Source organism: Hylobates moloch, unplaced genomic scaffold (genome assembly GCF_009828535.3).
Source record: "Hylobates moloch isolate HMO894 unplaced genomic scaffold, HMol_V3 SCAFFOLD_4, whole genome shotgun sequence".
Taxonomy (NCBI): Eukaryota; Metazoa; Chordata; class Mammalia; order Primates; family Hylobatidae; genus Hylobates; species Hylobates moloch.
Window position 1 is genome coordinate 34,104,631 of NW_026652279.1, and position 19,159 is coordinate 34,123,789.

The 19,159-nt window shown below is 36.5% G+C and overlaps 1 protein-coding gene and 1 long non-coding RNA gene across 7 annotated transcripts in view; one reads left to right on the forward strand and one right to left on the reverse strand.

Moving 5' to 3' along the window:
- The window catches only part of KBTBD12 (kelch repeat and BTB domain containing 12), a 72,214-nt gene extending 60,982 nt beyond the window's left edge, over positions 1 to 11,232 (reverse strand). For 3 of the 4 annotated variants that reach the window (XM_058437366.1, XM_058437367.1, XM_058437368.1), the window contains exons 1-3: positions 8,053 to 8,215; positions 7,421 to 7,491; positions 4,967 to 5,117 (exon numbers count right to left, since the gene is read on the reverse strand). In XM_058437366.1, the coding sequence (XP_058293349.1) occupies positions 4,967 to 5,117; positions 7,421 to 7,491; positions 8,053 to 8,080 (250 nt within the window). In that variant the 5' untranslated portion in view covers positions 8,081 to 8,215. Of the gene's footprint in view, positions 1 to 4,966; positions 5,118 to 7,420; positions 7,492 to 8,052; positions 8,216 to 11,130 lie in introns of those variants that run through there. The other variant, XM_058437369.1, reaches the window with a different exon arrangement.
- The window catches only part of LOC131383224 (uncharacterized), a 146,562-nt gene that overhangs the window by 93,934 nt on the left and 33,469 nt on the right, over positions 1 to 19,159 (forward strand). The window lies entirely within an intron of this gene.

Consider the following 19,159-nt stretch of genomic DNA (forward strand, 5'->3'; position numbering starts at 1 on the left):
ACTATATAGTATCACAATTGCTGCTTTACAGATTGTCCCCAACTTATGATGGTTTGACTTAGGATTTTTCAACTTCATGATGGGCTTATCAGGGTATAAAATACACTTTTTACTTTCTATTTTCAACCTATGATGGGTTTATTGGAACATAATGCCACTGTAAGTTGAGGAGCATCTGTATTCTTTTATATCTTTTAAATAAATTAAGAGAAGAAAAAAGAAAAACACGTACTATGCAGCCCTTTATATTTCCTTACGTATTTACCATTTATTGTGCTATTCATTTCTTCCTGTGGACACAGGTTACTGTCTAGCATCACCTCCTTTCAGTCTGAAGGATTTTAGTGTTCCTTTGGTATTTCTTGTAAGTCTGCTAGCCACATATTATCTCCATCTTTATTCATCTGGGAATGTCTGTTTCACCTTAAGTTTTGAAGCACAGTTTCGCTGGATACAGAATTCTTGATTGATCAGTTTTTTTTCTTGTAACACTTAGAATATAATATTCTACTGCCTACTTGCCTCTATTGTTTCTGGTAAGTCTCATCTGTTAAGTATACTCTTGTTTCCTTGTACATGATATAGCATTTTATCTTGCTGCTTTTAAGAATTTTCTGTCTTTAGTAGTTCTTCTATTATTTATTATGTGAGCATCTCTGGGAATTTATCCTACATGAGGTCTGATAAACTTCTTGGATCTGTAGATTAATGTTTTCCCATCAAATTTCAGAAATTTTTGGCCATTACTTCTCTCTTTCATTTCCTTTTGGGATTCCCATTAAACATCTGTTCATAGGTTTAATATTATTCCATCTGACTCTGAGCCCTGCTAATTTTTCTCCAATTTTTCTCTCTTCTTCAGATTATATAATCTCTATAGATTTCAAGTTCATTGATTCTTTCTTCTAACATCTCAAATGTGCTCCTGAGCCCCTTCAGTGCATTTTTATTTGGTTTATTGTACTTCACAAGTTTAACATTTCCATTGGTTCTTTTAGATAATTTCTAGCCTTTATCAATATCATAGTGGACTCATTGTCATATTTTCCTTTAATTCTTTACAATTGGTTTTCATTAATTCTTTGAACATACATTTGATAGTCACGTTGAAGACTTTGCCTCCTAAATCCAACATCCAGGCTCACTCAGAGACAGCTTTTATTGAATACTTCTGCACCACCCCCACCCCCAAATGGGTTACGCCTTTCTGTTTCTTTTCCTTTGCATGTGTTGTGATTTTTTGTTGGTACTGGATATTATGGATAATATATTGTAGCAACTTTTTATTCTGATTTTCTTTTTTTCCTTGAGGATTTCTTTCTTTTCTGTTTTTTGACTGCCTTTTTGTTGTTGTTTTTAAGTAATTTACCTAAACTGAATACGCCTCTTCTACTGTTTGCTGCGGTTTCCCCTCTGTTTTCAGAAATTATCATTTTTATATTTTAGCCTATGAGTTACCCTTATTTCTTCACAGTTTAGTCTCTGTCAATGACTGGTGGTTGTAGTCAAACACCAGTAAGGCTTCCACTCTCTCCTGGTGGATCTGCATGGGAGTACCTTAAAAGTTCAGATAGTTTCCAAGTCTGCTATGACATTTACCTTCTGCCTGGTCCTCTTGGATCTGCTCTGTACATGTGCTCAACCTACCAGTCATCTAGGAATGTGTGGAGAGCTTGGGCTCTCTATGGGGCTGCATGTTTATGCAGCTTTCTTGGCCTCCAGAGGATGAGTTTATCAAGTCTCTCTGTGACTTTCTGATTTCTGGGATCTTCCTGTTAAATTTCTGGCCAGTTCTTTTGTGGGCTGTTGTACCAACCAGGAATAAAATCTCAGCCTAGGAGAACTGTAGGCTTTTCCTATTTTCCACTGTGAGTGTGGGTTTTCCACCCTCTACTCACAAACATGTCAGACCCCTTTGGCAAAAAAAAAAGCTGTTAGTTTTTGTAGCCAGCCCCACTCTAGCAGTATTACCATGTTGAATGAGCTGGGGTGAGGACAGCGCCTCACGAGAGAATGCTACAGACTGCCTGAAGTCTTACTTCAAGCTCACTATTGTTTTTAAACAAAGAAACTGTTCTCAATTTGTTATTTATGATTGATTTCTAGAGATCTAAAATGGTTGTTTTTGACAAATTTGCCTAGTTTTGTTTTATTTTATTTTTAAGTATAGAATGTTGACTTTTTCAGTTCTTCATAGTTGGAAATCTGCTTTCATTTGGCTTTTGGCCTGCTAAATTCTTACTGGCATATCAGATCTTAAAAGGTTTCTAAAGATATGCTTTAAAATGTTTTTAGGTTGTTTTCAGTTGGAAGATGAGTCTTGATATCTAGCCAGCTATATAGAAGACAGTTAATAATTTATCGGCTTTTATGACTATTAAGTGAAACTTTAAGCAAAGAATTTAGCAAAGTGTAACAAAGGGGCTCAATAAACAGAAGTTACAATATCTGAACAGTTATATTGTAGAAATTATACTTATATTATCTTAATATCTCAAAGAGGTAGGCATTCCTATTTTAATATTAGCAACAGCAACATAAAAAGATTTACCAGACCAAGAATATGTAGGTAGTATGTCAGGATTTCAATCCAAATATACTCAACTCCAAAGCTAGTGCCTTCCCTACTTTACCATGCTGCCTTCCTGGTGAAGGAGGTTTCAGTGGCTGCTTTTTGGGAGATACCCTGTAGACTATCTAGGACATTGTAAGAAATTAAATCCATTATAGAGATTAGAAAGAGGGCTTATTGTTATACTAATTGACGGTGACCCAAAACACAGTGGGGGTACATATAGATTCCTAAAAGCACACAGGGCTTTTGCTAAGATAATATGAATGACTGAAACTAATAAGGTTTTAGGGTTCTATATGATAGTTGCCCGAATTCCAATTATATATACAGTGAACAATTAAATATGAACTAAGACTACTACAAAAATACCTAAACAACTGAACTACATTCCATTTCAAAGTTTATAAATATATTTGGGAATTAAGTAGCAGATGTTGAGGAAGTTGACCCTTTTGGGCTGAATCTTATAGGGTGGTAAAGCTTACTGGGGTGATCATGAATCTGTTCTCCAGTTCTGAATATTCAGAAACTAGAGTATAAGCTATTGTAAAAACCTTCCTAATTAGTCTCTCCACTTCCAGTTTCTTCTTCTCTTTGCTGTGTTCTTTATATGCTTATCTCACCAGTTTTTCTAAAACATTCTTTAATGGTGTTGCTTCTGTGTGGTTTCTTACTGTTCACTAGGATTTCCTTAATTCTTCATCTAAAGGCCTCTATAATCTGCTTCTCAGTTTGCTACTCAGCTCTTTCTCTCACAACTCCCTGTCCCTGGTGGACTCATTTACCCTCTTTTTATCCTCTACTCTCACCACTTTCATTCTCACCTCCAAACCACTGCTTATTCCATTCTCCTTATTTGTTCTTTTTTGCCCCCTCCCATTGCACCTTTTCCTAGAGCATGCTCTTTTCTAGATTTCATCCAATCAAATCTTACAAGTTCTTTTAAATCTACCTCCTTTCATTCATTCAATGGACTGTGTCCATGCCTTGAAGTGTAAGCTCCCACAAGTGCCTTTCCCATGTAGTTTATCAAACAATATGTTATCATTTAAATTCCACATCTAGCCTTGTTGTGGCTCCACTTTAGGGGGAAATCTCATTCTGGTCCAATTGATATATCACTTTTATCCCACTTTTGGCTGCCCCCAACTTTAATATGTTTAGTAGATAGGCCCTTCATCCCCTTGAGTGATACACCTATCCTAGGTGATCTATCATAGGTTAGGGATTGTCTCTTCTGGGCCTGTGACATAGTATATGGTTATAACAAAGTAAGAAATATATATCAAGAGAAAAAACTTAATTATAAGTGAATCTCATAACTGAGGTAGTCATAAATTATGTTGTATAATGTTCTTGTCATTAAAATCATAAAATAACTACTAATGCTTGAGTGCATTAATTATTTTGCTTCATGCTGTGCAAACAGCTAAGAGATAATGGCCTCCCTTTAGTAAAAAAAAAATCATCATGATAATACTTTCTATTTAAATGCTTAGTTTGCTTCCATTCCCTATTTCATATTTCTTCCTTGCCATTTCTTTGCTATCCATCATCTTCCCCATGTTTTTCCCGTTAACCATCAATGCAGATTGGATGAAATAAAGAATTGGCATAGGTATCATTTCATTAGTCCAGTCAACCTCCCTGCCTCATTGTTTCTTTCCCATACTTAGGGAGGTGAGGGAAGGTGATAGAGAATAATGTTAGGCAGATGGAATGTACTTAAAAGAGCTAAGGACTTAACAAAACAGGAAAAATCAAGGAATGGAGAAGGATGGGGATACATAGGGGATGTTGCGAAATTGTTTTTACCCACCTTAGTGGAACTGAAGTCTTTTACCAATTCTTGCTAGTTATGGTTAGTACAAGACCATACATATAAGAAGTACAAGACACACATAAGAAAAAAGTGCATTCAAATGAAAATTGTTTGATAACACCTCTCTAGAAATTTGGTGGGTTAGGCAAAATGAGGATTGGCACAATCTGTGGCACAGTCTTACCTATGGTGGCTTTCTCTTCTAATGGCACAGATCAATCACAGCTGGTGCAAAGCCCACATTTCATTGACTAAAAGTGACCAAAGGCTTATTCTTATTTCAAAGTATATTACTTGGTAGTATACATAAGGATGTATCATTATTGTTTTTACATTCCGAGGCACTTGTAAATGCCATAAAAATAATTTTGCTCTCAATATGTCAATGGACTTCCTTTAATCTTATTTGACTGTGCTCTAGAAAACAAGAAATAAAAGACAAAGTTCAGCTAGTTGTATATAAATTTGAACTGGAATACGAGTGCAAAGGAGAACGTTTCATTTTTGCTGAGGCAAACTGCTGAGGAAAATAAAAATAGTTATACTGTTAGCAATCTGCTTCTTCTTACCCAAAACATAAATCTCACTGTTGACTACCGCTGTACTGAATCGGTACTTAGAGTACTTCATGGGTGCCCGCACACTCCATTGATCTTGGCTGGGATCATACTGCAACAGTTTGTTGCTTAATCGATCAGGTTCTTCATCAGGAAGATCCATCTGTATGAAATATGACAGCCAATATAATAACATACCATTTAGCGATCTTTGTGAGTACATGAATGCAATTAATCAAAGCAGACAGCCAAGGAGATAAATAGAGGTTAACTGCAGTGACTCATACTCACAAACACACCAAACCCCATGACGGGGGTTATAAGTATATTGTCAATATCAGAGGAATTTATATTCTGAAATAATGGGCCAAAGGTGTTCGGTTATTGCAAAAAATCTGTGATCTTAGCAGTGAGACATTCATTACAGCTTTTTTTTTTTTTTAAAGAAGCAACTGCAAATCCTTAAAAACAAAACCAAGCTCTCTTGAATAGTATTTAAAGTGTAATTCTATTTTACCAAACTTTATAGTTGTTGATTTTAATATTTATGAGAAACTAATTTTAAGAATTTAGAAGGCACTTTCTTTATATTTTTCTAATCCATATGAAACAAAGTTGCCAAAACATTGTAGTGTCTTCATAATTATCTTTACAGCATAATTATGGCCTATATAGGAATGATGTGAATTTAATTTTCAAGATTTATGGACTAATATAAATTATTTGCAGTTATTTTAACATACTTATTTTATATATTTTTAATGACTAGAGAAGGTACAAATTAAACAACTTTATTCTTACACAGATGTGGCTTTTCCTATCCATAAATGTTAGGTGAAATAATGTTTTTTGTATACATGTATGTGGAACTTTATATGACTTCAAGCTAAGGATTCATGAGTGCTATTTTTTTGGGATACAAGTGTTCAACAAAGAAATAACTGGCATACTTATGAAAGTTTATGCAATTAATTTTAGTTAACTACTCTAAATATACCAAGAGTTATGCTCACCATGGCACATGCACAACCCTGTGTGATCTTTCAATTGTTATACAAGGTACTCAATCGAGGAGCAAAGCCCTTCCTCTATGAGGTAAATGTTCACGTTATCTGTTCAGAAACTTTATAAATTAACAAACGTTGACTTTATGGTTTTAATTTTCCTTCTAATTTAAGTATTTAATCTCTATTTTAGTGAAAAAAATGCAAAGAAAAGCCTCTGAGTTGTTTTTGGGGCTTATGCATGCAAAATTAACTATGTAAATGGATAGTTTTGAAAAAGTTTAATTACAAATAATCTGTCAGGTTTCTCCTGCTAGCTGTGATGAAATCTGTACTACTTTTTGACATATAGCAGAAAAAATTAAATGTGTTACATGTGAGGTTTAAGTTTTTAAAACAAATATGATATACTATAAATAAATGGCCAAAATCCAAGCTTCTGGAATGAATGCAAATAACATCAGTTTTATTGTGAAGCAAATTTGGAGAAACAAAAAATAATACAGGCAAAAATAAATTTACTTTATGCCATGAGGATGACCAATGAGCTAGTGAGATTAATTTTTATCAGAAAGTCTGGCTGGCCAGGGCATGAGGCAGATGAAGTGATCCTAAGAAGAGTGCTCCAAGGCACCAGGAGAGGACATCCGGAGGGGAGGGAGAAGGCCACTATGGCCACACACCCCTGACTTTTCATTCTGGTTTGCCATCACTTCAATGGGCTTCAACAGAAACAGCATTCTGGGTTCTCTGCCTGCTGATGCCCAATAAAAACATCAAGTGTTGCAATCATGATATGCTTTCATAGAAATGATTGTGCCATCACAGATCAGTATTCTGATGTCTCACTTAGAGTAAGAATTTTAAATATGGAAAAGGCCTATGAGTTACTTGCCTCAGGTCACAGAGCTATTAGACACACAAAACTGGATGAGGATCCAGCTTCTCTTCCTTCTAGTTAGATGCTCCCTACAGATAATCCCTCAGCACAAATATCTTTCATAATTAGCAAAAATGGGAGAATTATGAAGAGCACAGCATGAATACTGAATCAAGTCACGTCTATGAAAACACACTTTAAAAATCCATTCTCCTAAATTGCTTTAACACTTTAAAACCTTGAGTTATATTCTATAAAACAGAAAGCATTTTACCAAAATGTAAGTCACACTCTTTCAGCATTCAACAACTACAACAATTTTTAACATAGCAGCCAGACTCAGTATAGCCATGCCAATTATGTATACAGGAAATTTCTTAACCTGAGGGGTCCAGCCTCCAATTACATAAAGTTTATTATTCACTGTCACTACAGCATGACATGCCAATTGCAGTGGAAGGGGAGACACCCTTTTCCAATTGTCCCGTTCTACAGAGTACTTATCAACACAGTTTGTAATAAGATACTGGTTTTTAATTTTCATCTGTCCTCCTATAACATAAAGGTCATTATGAATACTGCCCAGAGCATACAGTTCTCGAAATTCAGCTGTGCATAACTTTTCCCAAAACTGGTTTCCTCTATCATGATACCTGCAAAAGAGAGAGACAGTATCCAGGATTAGAGGTAACATGAAAGCAATTTACCCAAGAAATACACATATTTATTTTCTGACCAAAAATAATGAGATATGGTTCTTCCAATTGGAGGACAAAAAACATTAATACAAGAAAATGATACAGGTTTGCTTTTTTTAAAGAATAATGAACAAAATATAATGTGCTTTAAAATAATTAAGCACATATACCTGAAGAGTTTTGGGAAAAATATAGAGAAAAACTATAGATTTTCCAGGAGTAGCCTTCATTTTCTAATTCTGGGAAAGAAAATCAAGAATGAATGGAAAGTTTTTCAGCAAATCATTTTTAATTTTACCATAAAAGTAAGCCAAAATACAAGAATGCCTTATTCTGTGGACAAGAAATATCACTTTCATACGAACATTAAAGAAATCACAGTTTTGGGGCAGAGAATCTAAAAACATCTCAATTCATAAATTTCTCTCAGGATGATTTAGAATATGTAGAATTTTAAGAACTGTTGTAGTTCCAGCTGGCTTACAATTGGGTCAAGAGCACTGTATAAAAACCTACCTGTAGATGTCTGCTGGGCACTTAACATCTATTTTAATCTACTAGATGTGGCAATTTCGGTAATTTCTTCCAGAGTATCACTCTAAGAAGAGTCTTAAGAGCTAGGGACATTAGTATATATGGTCTCTCAATGCCTTCTAGAGTCCAGCACATTAACTGATTATGCGTGTGACAGGGCATTGTTTGGTCACTGGGTAGATGAGTCTGTGGCTATCCTTTGTCTTGCATCATGATTATGGTAAGTCTTTATCTCCAATCATGATTGAAGATACACAGTCTGAGAAGGACAAAAGTACTTCATGGGGACAGAGGGGTAAAATATGTGAAATTAAATATCCCAGAAAATCCAGAAAGTATATCTGGAATTCAAAATTAAACAAACACACACACACAAAAACAGAAAAACATGGAAATTAAGAAAAAAGTTGTTCTGTTTGGAAACAAATTAGGAACTTATGTGTGTTTTATACAGAGTACAATTTTTAAGTATAGACTACTTATTTTGCATTTAACACCTGACAGTTAATTCTATGGTAGGATTTTTTTCCAGTTGTCTAGGCCAACTCTGAACGTTCTTTCCTAGAGAGACATCTTTACTTGAGGCTTGACAGGGCAGTTAGAAGGCATGCTCCTTTCTAAGAGGTATGTCTGGCTTGTCACAGCTGAATGCAGAAATTTATCAAGCCTTATGATGGCTGTCTTCTATGTAATTCTAGGCAGAGAACCAAAGTCTCTAGAATCATAGGCAATATTTTCATCACTATTTTTAATTGTATGAATTTTAGAAGAGAAAGGAGGAATAGGTATCTGTAATATATGTGGGGGCTACCAAAGTAAAGCCAACTGAATGAATATATAAATGAACTTTAAAAAATGAGTTTGGGTTTTCTGAGACATAGTTTAAGAAAACAGGCTAGGAATGAAGTACATCCCATAAAGGTTAGGAAGTAGATGTTTGCTGGGTGACTTCCTAATCTGATTTTTGTTTTCACATTTAGAACTGAAAACAGGGAGAGAAAATACCCAGAGAAAACTCTAAAACTTACTATTAAGCGGATATGACATAAAAAAGAAAACAATAGTGACAAAGGCCTTCATTGTTAATAGAGATTGATAGTTTAAAGACAAATGGAGATAAGTGAAGGAGATGGAAAGGTACATCTTTTTTTAAATAGAAATAATCTTCCAGAGTACTAGTCTACTTCCTCTTTTAAGTCAAGAAGAAATATATCTGCATGGAAATCTATGAGTAGAGGCAAGCTGAAGAATATCTGGACAAAGATAAAAAGAATAAGATACACAAATAATATAACAGGGATGTAGCACTGGATGATAAATTTCTTATGCATATCGCAAAACTGGCACTACAGTGACCTTCAGTAGGGCTAGGAGATCTTAACTACACAGAACATCAGCTGGAAGTCTCATTTAAGCCTAAAGCAATGCTTCTGACAATTTCTTTATTGGAGGAAATGATGGGAGTAACTAATAACTTTTACTCTAACTCTGACCAATGTGGAGGGTGAGACGGTTGGTGATGGGAACCTGGTTGAGTTCAAGATAAATAGGAAGGAAAACATGGGGTATATAGTTAGACATTTGCTGTTAGAAAGGGAAATGGGCTTTCAACAAGTTAAAAGGAAAGATGTCTGAGGACCAAAACTGAAAGACATTTTGACAGGGCTGGAGGTTTACTAGAAATAAGATGTGATGGCAGAATTGTAGACTATCTTGAGAAGGAAGAAAAAAAACTATGTAAAGAACCTGAAGTATCGGGTCAAGAGGTTCTAAGGTGGAAAGAAGGGCACCCAACCAAGAGCAAGTGGAAAACTGGTAGCACGGACCCATGAAAACCGCATCAGGAAGTCAAGGCTTCCTCTTCCTGTGGGGATCTGCTCTCTTGGCTCTGTAGTCTCTCCCTGATAATTCCGAAGAAGGCTGCTCCTGTGGCTCAGGGACATGCTTGGTACCCATGGGCACGGGCCTAGGTCACTCAGCCAGGGCTCTGCATTCTGTCTCCTACTAGGGGAGATTAGACACGTCTTCAAAGTATGAATGTGGAAAAGGGACAGGACTATGGCTTGAGACAGATAATGTAATGCTAGGAGACGACAGAAAAATAGTAGACCTCTTCATTCCCTCATTGGTCCCATCTTTACTGCTAGGAATTACTTTCTGACTGAAAAGTCTGAACAAACCATGGTAAAAGAGAACTGAGAGGAGAAAAATATTGGGGGAAAGTTTTACTATGTAGTATTTATTCCATGTGCATATTTCTAATTTTCTCACTTAGATTCAAGTGCTAAATACTCATTTCATACGGGCTGAATAAACAGTAAATAAATGTATGTGTTCTCATAAGCAAAACCTAGATGATATGCTACTTCTTAGCAGGCATTCTTTCCTCTTACTACAATTCTAGGATTAAAGCATTCTTCAACTACAAACATTTTACGGTGTTGGAGATTTAAGCAAAATCCACAAATTAAGGACATAGAATGAAAACTGACAGATTATTAGTAATTTATGGTTAAGGAAAAAATTACTTATTGCTCTAAATTATGAACTAAAAAAAATTCAAAGGAGTCTGTGTTAATAAACTTTCCTTCTTGTTATATTAAGATCTTTAAAAACAAAGCAGTATATTAAACGCTATATATGGATAAATAAAGCTAAGAGTAAAAACTAAAATGGGATTATAATAAACACATTTAAATTATGCAAATTCAACTATATGTTAGCAAAGGAAGAGAAAAATAATTTTAAAATGTGGGAGATTTAATTATGAAAGTTATATATATGCTACATTTATATTTTATATAATATATATTATATATTTATATATTTTTATATATGCTATATTTATGAGTTATAGATTTTATATATATATATAAATGTATACACACACACACACACACACACACAAAAGCATGTTCTGTATACTATTCCTTATGGGAGATGTATAGGGTAATTTTGACTACAAATAATTTAAGATGTGATGACTTTTTGCAGTTCTTTCTTCTACTGCTGCTAGTATCAAAACAACATAGTCAAGCAAATTTGCTGCTAGATACAAACCTATAAATTTCAACATTCTTGTTCTTTTGTCTAGAGAGTTTAGAGGCACTTGCTTCTCCAGCCACAATTATAGTATTATTTTCCATGACAACACCAGTACACACAGTTCCTAAACCCTCTCCATACTTGGGAGATGAGATGAAATAGGTTTTCCGTGATACAGGATCATAACAAAAGCTGGTATCCCCATAGCTCCTATGTCTTGATCTGATTCCTGAAGAATTGTTGCCAATGCAAAGTAGAAGACTGGTAGTCTCCATGCCATAGCGCAGATTTAGAGAGTGCTGTTGGGGTGTCTTGATGGCTTTGAATGCATTTTGAATTATGTCAACACAATCTGCATCACACAGAAGCATTGTGTTCCTTCTTAGGGCTTGTCTTAAAAAAGAAGGATTTACAAGTTCCAATCTGACTTGCTTCAAAAGCTCAACAAGATGCTCTGTACGCAATTCTTTGTTATGATTTACCCATCTCAGAACTAAGTCCAGAATGCTCTCTTCTCTGGATATGTTAAGATCATCTGATTTAATAAGTGTCAAAAATTGGTGCACCTCGATTTCTAGTATTTCTTCATGTAAGCTCACTTCGGCAAAGTGCTGATATAAATATTTCTTCGATCGATCAGATAAATCTTCAGCTCCAATCTGCTTTGCAAAATAATAGATACCTAAACAGTTGGAGGCATCCATGTGGTCCATCATATATTTTTGACACACACTGAAGACTTCTTCCATCTGCATAAAATAGGCAGCCATAGCTACAGTCTGTACATTGGCATTATTGATCTCCAAAGCTGCATTGTACATGTAATTTAATAACACCGACACACTTTCTGCTGTGATGTCATAAAGTATGACTTCCCTTTGATTACATTCAAGTAGTCCACAGGTGAACATAGCTTTGAAATAAGGGCTAAATGCAGCCAGGACCAGTCTGTGGCAAGAAAATTTCTCTCCTTCTGCTATGAGTACCACATCAATCATTTCTGCTAGTTCTTTCATGTTCTTAATTTTATTCAGTAAATTCAAGCTATGTTGGTATTTTTCTTTTCCCTCAATCTTGCACTCCATGATCTACTCTCCAAAGTTTCCAACTAAGTCTTCTTTAACTGTAGCTTGATTCCTGAGGGGCTATTTTCATGTCTGATTACTCACAAAGCTACGGAGATGTCAGGAAACATTTCTAAGGGAAAGAAAAAAGGCAGTTTTCTTCTAAGAAAAAATTCTCTATAATTTAGATATGTAGCATTAGTTCTAAAAAGTATTTATAAACAAATATTATTCACTCTAGCAGAGCAGTTTAAAACAACTACTTTTGTATCTAAAAATATTAATTTTGATTATGTAAACAGTAATAAATTAACTGCTGTGACAAATTCTCCTAATCAGTGGCAGAGATTTTTCTAGGACTGCAAAGACTTCCCTCCCAACATGTATGGAAAGAGAAGTGATAAGCTGGGCACATTTTGCAATTCCATTTCCAGTTACCAAATACAGCTGACCTGCAGGCAGAGGATATAGGGGCATCAGTTAATATTCTCTCCAAGGAGATGCAAAATCACCCCAAAGGTTATATGCATCTGCTCCAAAAAATACACCCAACTGTTATAATAGTCAGTCCATAAATTCATGACTGGGGCCTTGTACAATATACCCTGGAAGAGGAAAAACTGAAAAAAAGTCCACTAAAATTCTGCTCAAACTTTGATGTGGAACAAATAATTCAAAGCAGTAGATAACACAAAGATTATATCTACTGGGCTTTGGAAGGCACTACCAAATGTCAGCTGATCTGAAAAGTCACAATATTTAAAACATACAACTAAATTACCCTAAACTTAGAAAATGCCTAAAACTATATGATTTCTCTGTTCTTCCTCCTTGCTCAGCTTTTATTTTTTCCCCAATTCACAGTGGCAGAGACTGAATCTCTCTTCACCTTAAAAAGCATTAGTCTAAGTTTTTTAAAGCTAGCTGTCTTATCTTCACATTCCGTGGATAAACGGAAATGGGATGTTTCAAGGAAGTTCATTTAAATTAGCTTTTGTTTTAAAGAAGGACATTCCTAGAGTCAGAAACCTTAATGTTAGAAGAGGATCTCAAGTGTCTACACCTTTTCCAGTTCTAACTTGGCTGTAAGTTGCAAGCAGTGAGAATAACATTGATGGGAAAAGTTAATACATTTATAGATTATGAGTAACATAATATTGTAACTATTCTCCACTTCTCTGCTTAAACCCAGCTGAAGTTTGGGGTGACTATTCTCCACTTCTCTGCTTAAACCCAGCTGAAGAGTTTTGAGAAGTGAAATGGTCCTGTTTTAAAAAGAGCATCTGGATATCCCCAGATTCCCAAACATAAATCAACTTATTGAATAAATATTTTGCTTGGATGCAGTTTCTCTGTCCCAAAAACATTGGCTTTGACAACCACAAAAAACAATTTATTTTAAAACGGAAATAACTGGCATATATATATTTGTTGTATCCCTTCCTTCCAACTGCATTTTATACAACTCCTGAAAGCTACTCTAATTGTTAGGGGTTTATAGACCAAATGAATTTACTGATGGAAATCCAGAAAAATACCTGGGCAGTTATATTAGCCACCACACCTCAAAAAAACATTCTCAGCTTTGTTTCTTGTGCATATAAGGTACATAGAAGACACTGGCATGGTACATGGGGGCTTTAAAGTGAGAGAGCCCTGGTTTGGATCCCAGTTTAGCCTAAACCTTGGCTTCTTCATCTGTAAAATGGGAATAATGTACATAAATAAAGTAGCTAAGTTAGTCTTTGGCATCCAAATGATCAATAAATGGACATTATTATTAGTTTCCAGTGATACAGCATAGTAAGCTCAAAGGTTAGGAACACAGATTTTGGCTTGGGTGACCGAGGCCTGGTTTTGAATCCTTACTCTATTATCTAGCAATATGACCACGTTCCTTAGCCTCTTTATGTTCTAGTTTTCTCACCTGAAGTTCATTTTGAGAATTCCATAAGAATATTCGGGAGAATTAAATAAGGCCATGCATGTACAATATGCAATTTTCTTGGTAAAACTTTCTTGGTAAAGGTGAAGCAGGATATATCTATACACTTTTCAAATAATAAAAATATTTGGGTACATATACAAACCACTGTGGGTATAGACACAGCTCCTACGTGGAGAGAGCTGATAGTAACTTTCCCTTGTAATGAGGGCAGAGTACATTCTCCTTTCATCAGCAAAACAAAACTGTATAAATGTTCTCAGTGATATAAATGGGAAGTTACTCACTGCTTCAATTTATAGAAGACTGAACTGATGCATTCATAATAATAGTACCCATAATAATAGAGAAAAATGGAGTAGCAAAGATGCATATAAATCACAAGAATAAATGCTAATTACTTTCTAAGTCCAAAAAGCAGTTATACTCCTGTCCACTGTATTTCATTTTGAGAAATGGACCACTGTAAATGTTAATGTGGTGCAAAAAAATGTCAATTTCTTTAAGCCGCGAATGTTTGACAGTGTTTAATTTTATAATCTTTACATTATCTATACTATATTATTTTTACTGCTTAAGTTGCTACTTTCTCTAAATAATGGTTCATATATGACCATGCCTTCTTTTCTAGGAAACTCTCCATGTTCTGCTGAAGTTTCACTAGTTTAAATTACAGAAGCACCGTCTGAAATAGCAAAAATTTGGAAATAACTTAAACATCCATTAATAGGAGATCAGATTGTAGTATATTCACTAGAGAATATAGTACAGCAAAAAAAAAAAAAAATGAACTAGATCTACATGTGTCAACATGGCTGTATCTCACAAACATAATAATGTGTGAAAAAGACTGGGGAATAAACATGCCACATACCACTGATATATTTCTAATATGCAAAACAATATTATATATTCTAATAGAGTAAATACTGATGATCGATTTCAACAAAGTAAGTATGAGTATTTGGTGGATCTGGCATAGGGCATATAGGAGTTTTTTGTACCATTCTTGGAACTTTTCTGTAAGCTTGGAATTATAAATTCTTTAAGGATCTGTACAACTGTAGTGGAATATAAAGACACGAAGGGTAATTAAAAACCCCAATTTCAAGACAGTGTTTCCCTTCAGGAGTTGCAGAAAAAGAGGGATGCAAGTGGGGAAGGATGACAAGGAGTTTCAACTGTATAAATGTTTAATTTCTACAGCTGTTTGGTGGGTATCCAAGACATGCTTTATTATTCTTAATGCCTCTTTGTATATCTTAAATATTGTATAAGTTTAAAATTTTAAAAAACGGCATTGGAGTCACAACTTTTGAAAAACCTAAATGTTGTAAACCGTGTAAACCATATGTGAATTATCAGATTTACATACACATATATATATATATATTAGAGAGAGAGATAATAGATACATCATGAATTTTCTTTTTAATGTGTCAGGGTGTAGGGAGCCCAATTTATGAGTGACTGGAAAAAACAAAAAATTATGACCTCCTTATCTAGTCTGAATGAGGACTGCTTTGAAAACTGTGGTTATGGCCCTCCCTCCACCTCAATATCCCTGGCATCAGCCTGTATGAGAGGGAAGAGCAAATACAATTCCTAATCCTGCTTCAGTGGGAAAATAAGTTACTGCATTCCTAAACTGGCATGTATTTTCTCCCATAAAAATGTTCAGTATGCACTTTGGGAGGCTGAGGTGGGTGGATCACAAGGTCAGGAGTTCGCGACCAGCCTGACCAACATGGTGAAACTCCGTCTCTACTAAAAACACAAAAATTAGCTGGGCATGGGGATTGCACCTGTAATCCCAGCTACTCAGGAGGCTGAGGCAGGAGAATCACTTGAACCTGGGAGGTGGAGGTTGCAGTGAGCCAAGATTGTGCCACTGCACTCCAGCCTGGGCAACAGGCTGTTTAAGTTATTTCCAAATTTTTGTTATTTCTGAGACTCTATCTTGGAAAAAAAAAAAAAAAAGTTCCGTATGGTGAGTAGCTTATAATCATGATAGAGTCGATCAACATCAAACCCACTGATTTTTATCGAGGAAAGACTGAAGACAAGAGAAATGACTTGGACAGGGCTAAATTCCAGTCTGTGGATAGGATAGGAGCAGGGTCTTACACTTTGTTCCTTGGCAATCCAAGGAACATCGACATTATGATGTCAGAAAATGATGTCCCAGTTTCAGTGTTTAAAACAAAACCATTTTTAAGGGTAGGACCCTTTTGTACATTGGTCACTACCGTGTATAAAGTTATTACCCCACATTACAAAAATATCCCGGGCCTATTTTCACCAACACTACCCCTCATTCAGGCATTCTGGCACCTCCCAACCTTTCCTGCCTCATCTCCTGACTTTCCTTCCTTATATTTTTCAATCTTTGAGTAGTACCAAACTACTACAGTTCTAACGCATATGGGCCTTTAACATGCTGTTCTTTTTTCTTTTTTTTTTTTGAGATGGAGTCTCGCTCTGTTGCCCAGGCTTGAGTGCAGTGGCGCGACCTCGGCTCACTGCAAGCTCAGCCTCCTGGGTTCACGGCATTCTCCTGCCTCAGCCTCCTGAGTAGCTGGGACTATAGGCACCCGCTACCACGCCCAGCTAATTTTTTGTATTTTTAGTAGAGACGGGGTTTCACCGTGTTAACCAGGATGGTCTCAATCTGCTGACCTCGTGATCCGCCCGCCTCGGCCTCCTAAAGTGCTGGGATTACAGGCGTGAGCCACCACGCCCGGCTAACATGCTGTTCTGTCTTTATCCGTGTAAATCTGTGTCAGAAATATCTCCCCCATCCACCTGAAAAAATATAACCTGGTCTTCAAAATTCAGCTCCGATATCACTTCCTCACTGACGCATCCCTTTGCTTTCTTGCCTGTGTTGTGTACATTGTGGTTGCTGTACTGCTATTGCCATTCACTTTTGTAGATGCTTGCCTCTCCTGTCAATGATGAGCACACTGTGGGTAAGGGACTTGTCTTCATCACTTCTGTATTCTTGAAAATGTTTACTTATTTATTTTAGAGACAGGGTCTTGCTCTGTTGCCCAGGCTGGGACCTCAGCCTCCCCTGTAGCTGCACCACTACATGCACCACTACACCTAATTTATTTATTTTTTTGTAGAGACAGGGTCTTACTGTGTTGCCCAGGTGCGTCTCAAACTCCTGGCCTCAAGCAATCCTCCTGACCTGGCCTCCCAAAGTGCTAGGATTGTATGCTTGAGCCACCATACCTGGCCACTTCTGTATTCTTGTCTGTGATGACACCTAGCACACAGGAGTTGCTCAATATGGTTTGTTCAATTAAATTAATGCTTTGTTTAGTCCTAAATTACAAGTTAATGATAACCTTTTTTCTAGGTTTTATACACGATAATAAAACATTATATTCAAGATTTTTTCTACATATAAAATTTATTGTGATACTATAAAATATTTATTTGGTGTTTGTCCTTTTCCTGACATACAACTCCTAAAATCCTTGGAATCTCCAAAGTGATAAATACCTTTCTGTACACTAATGAGTTGACTGAGGTCTGGCAGCCTCTAGAGCTTCAGGATAGGAGCTGGTCCCCGGAAAGAATAAGGCAGGATTAGAGCATTGGGACTTTCAGCTCCATCCCTTGACCTCCAGGGAGAGGGGCAGAAAGTTAAGTTGATCACCAATCAAGCATGCCTATGTAATGAAGCCTTCATAAAAATCCCAAAAGGACCGGGTTTGGAGAGCTTCCAGGATAGCTGAACATGTGGAGGGTTCCTGAAGTGTGGTGCACCTGGCTGTACCCCTTCCCCCATATCTCATCCTATATATCGCTTCATCTGTATCCTTGTTAATATCCTTTATAGTAAACTGGAAAACTTAAGTGTTCTTCTGAATTCTGTGAGCTGCCCTAGCAAATTAAACCCAAAGAGGGAACCCCAACTTGAGATGGGTCAGTCAGAAGCTCTGGATGCTGGGACTAGTGTCTGAAGAAAGTGGTAGCCCTGTTGGACTGAGCCCTCAACCTGTGGGATCTGATGCTGTCTCCAGGTAGATGGTGTCAGAATTGCACTGAGTTAGAGAACACCCAAGCTGGTGTCTGCTGCAAAACTAAGTGATTGGTTGCTGATGGGGAGAAATCTCCACATACCTCTTGGTTAGAGGTCACAGACATTTTCTGTGTTGATTGTGTGAGAGCAGCAGACAAACAGTTCTGTGTTTTTTCCTACTCACCAATGCTTAATGCTTCAAGTTGCTATCCTCTTGTTCCAGTCAAATAAATCATTCAGAATCGTGAAGTGACTCCCTTGCTTATAGCTTGATGCACTATGACACCCAGTTTTCACTTGCACCCTCAAAATTAATTCGCAGTCATTTGCTGTCTGGGATTTGGCCCCATTCTTAAGGAACAACTGAAGCCATGTATTGGCTTCACTTACGCCTGAGATTACAAATTGGCTGCTCAGTTTTTTTTGTTTCTGCTTTTTGTTTTGTTTTGTTTTGTTTTTGGTAAATTAGCTGTCAACATGCTAAGCTGAAATATTCCAGGATCTACTGAAAAAAATGAAAGCTATGGCAACACTGAGTCCTTAATTCCCAAGTGGAAACAATGTGCCGGACCTGAGTACCCAGCTGCCACCTATCAGCTGGCACATCTACTGGGCCCCATTATCCCCTTTGAGACCTGAGTGACAGTCATTATTTGTAATTCTTACGCTGTTGCTTTTCTCTTTCCTGTCCATTTACATTATCCTACAGCCATTTAAGTTTGTGACCCCCAGTTTATACGATTACGTCTCCACACCCTATTTTGTTTCAGCAACACCATCTTGCTTAAATCCTACACTTGCAGAGGCTGGTAGGAAATGGCTCAGAACACACGCACCACCCTAAGTGTACTCTGTGCTTCTCACTAGCATGGAAAAAGACCTGATTCATTTCATCATAATGCATCCCACACAGCGGGCATCCAGTAACAGCCAGGCACATGGATAATAAAGACAAATAAGACCAGTTTTCTTTTCTTTGCCGAGTTCACACTGTTTTGC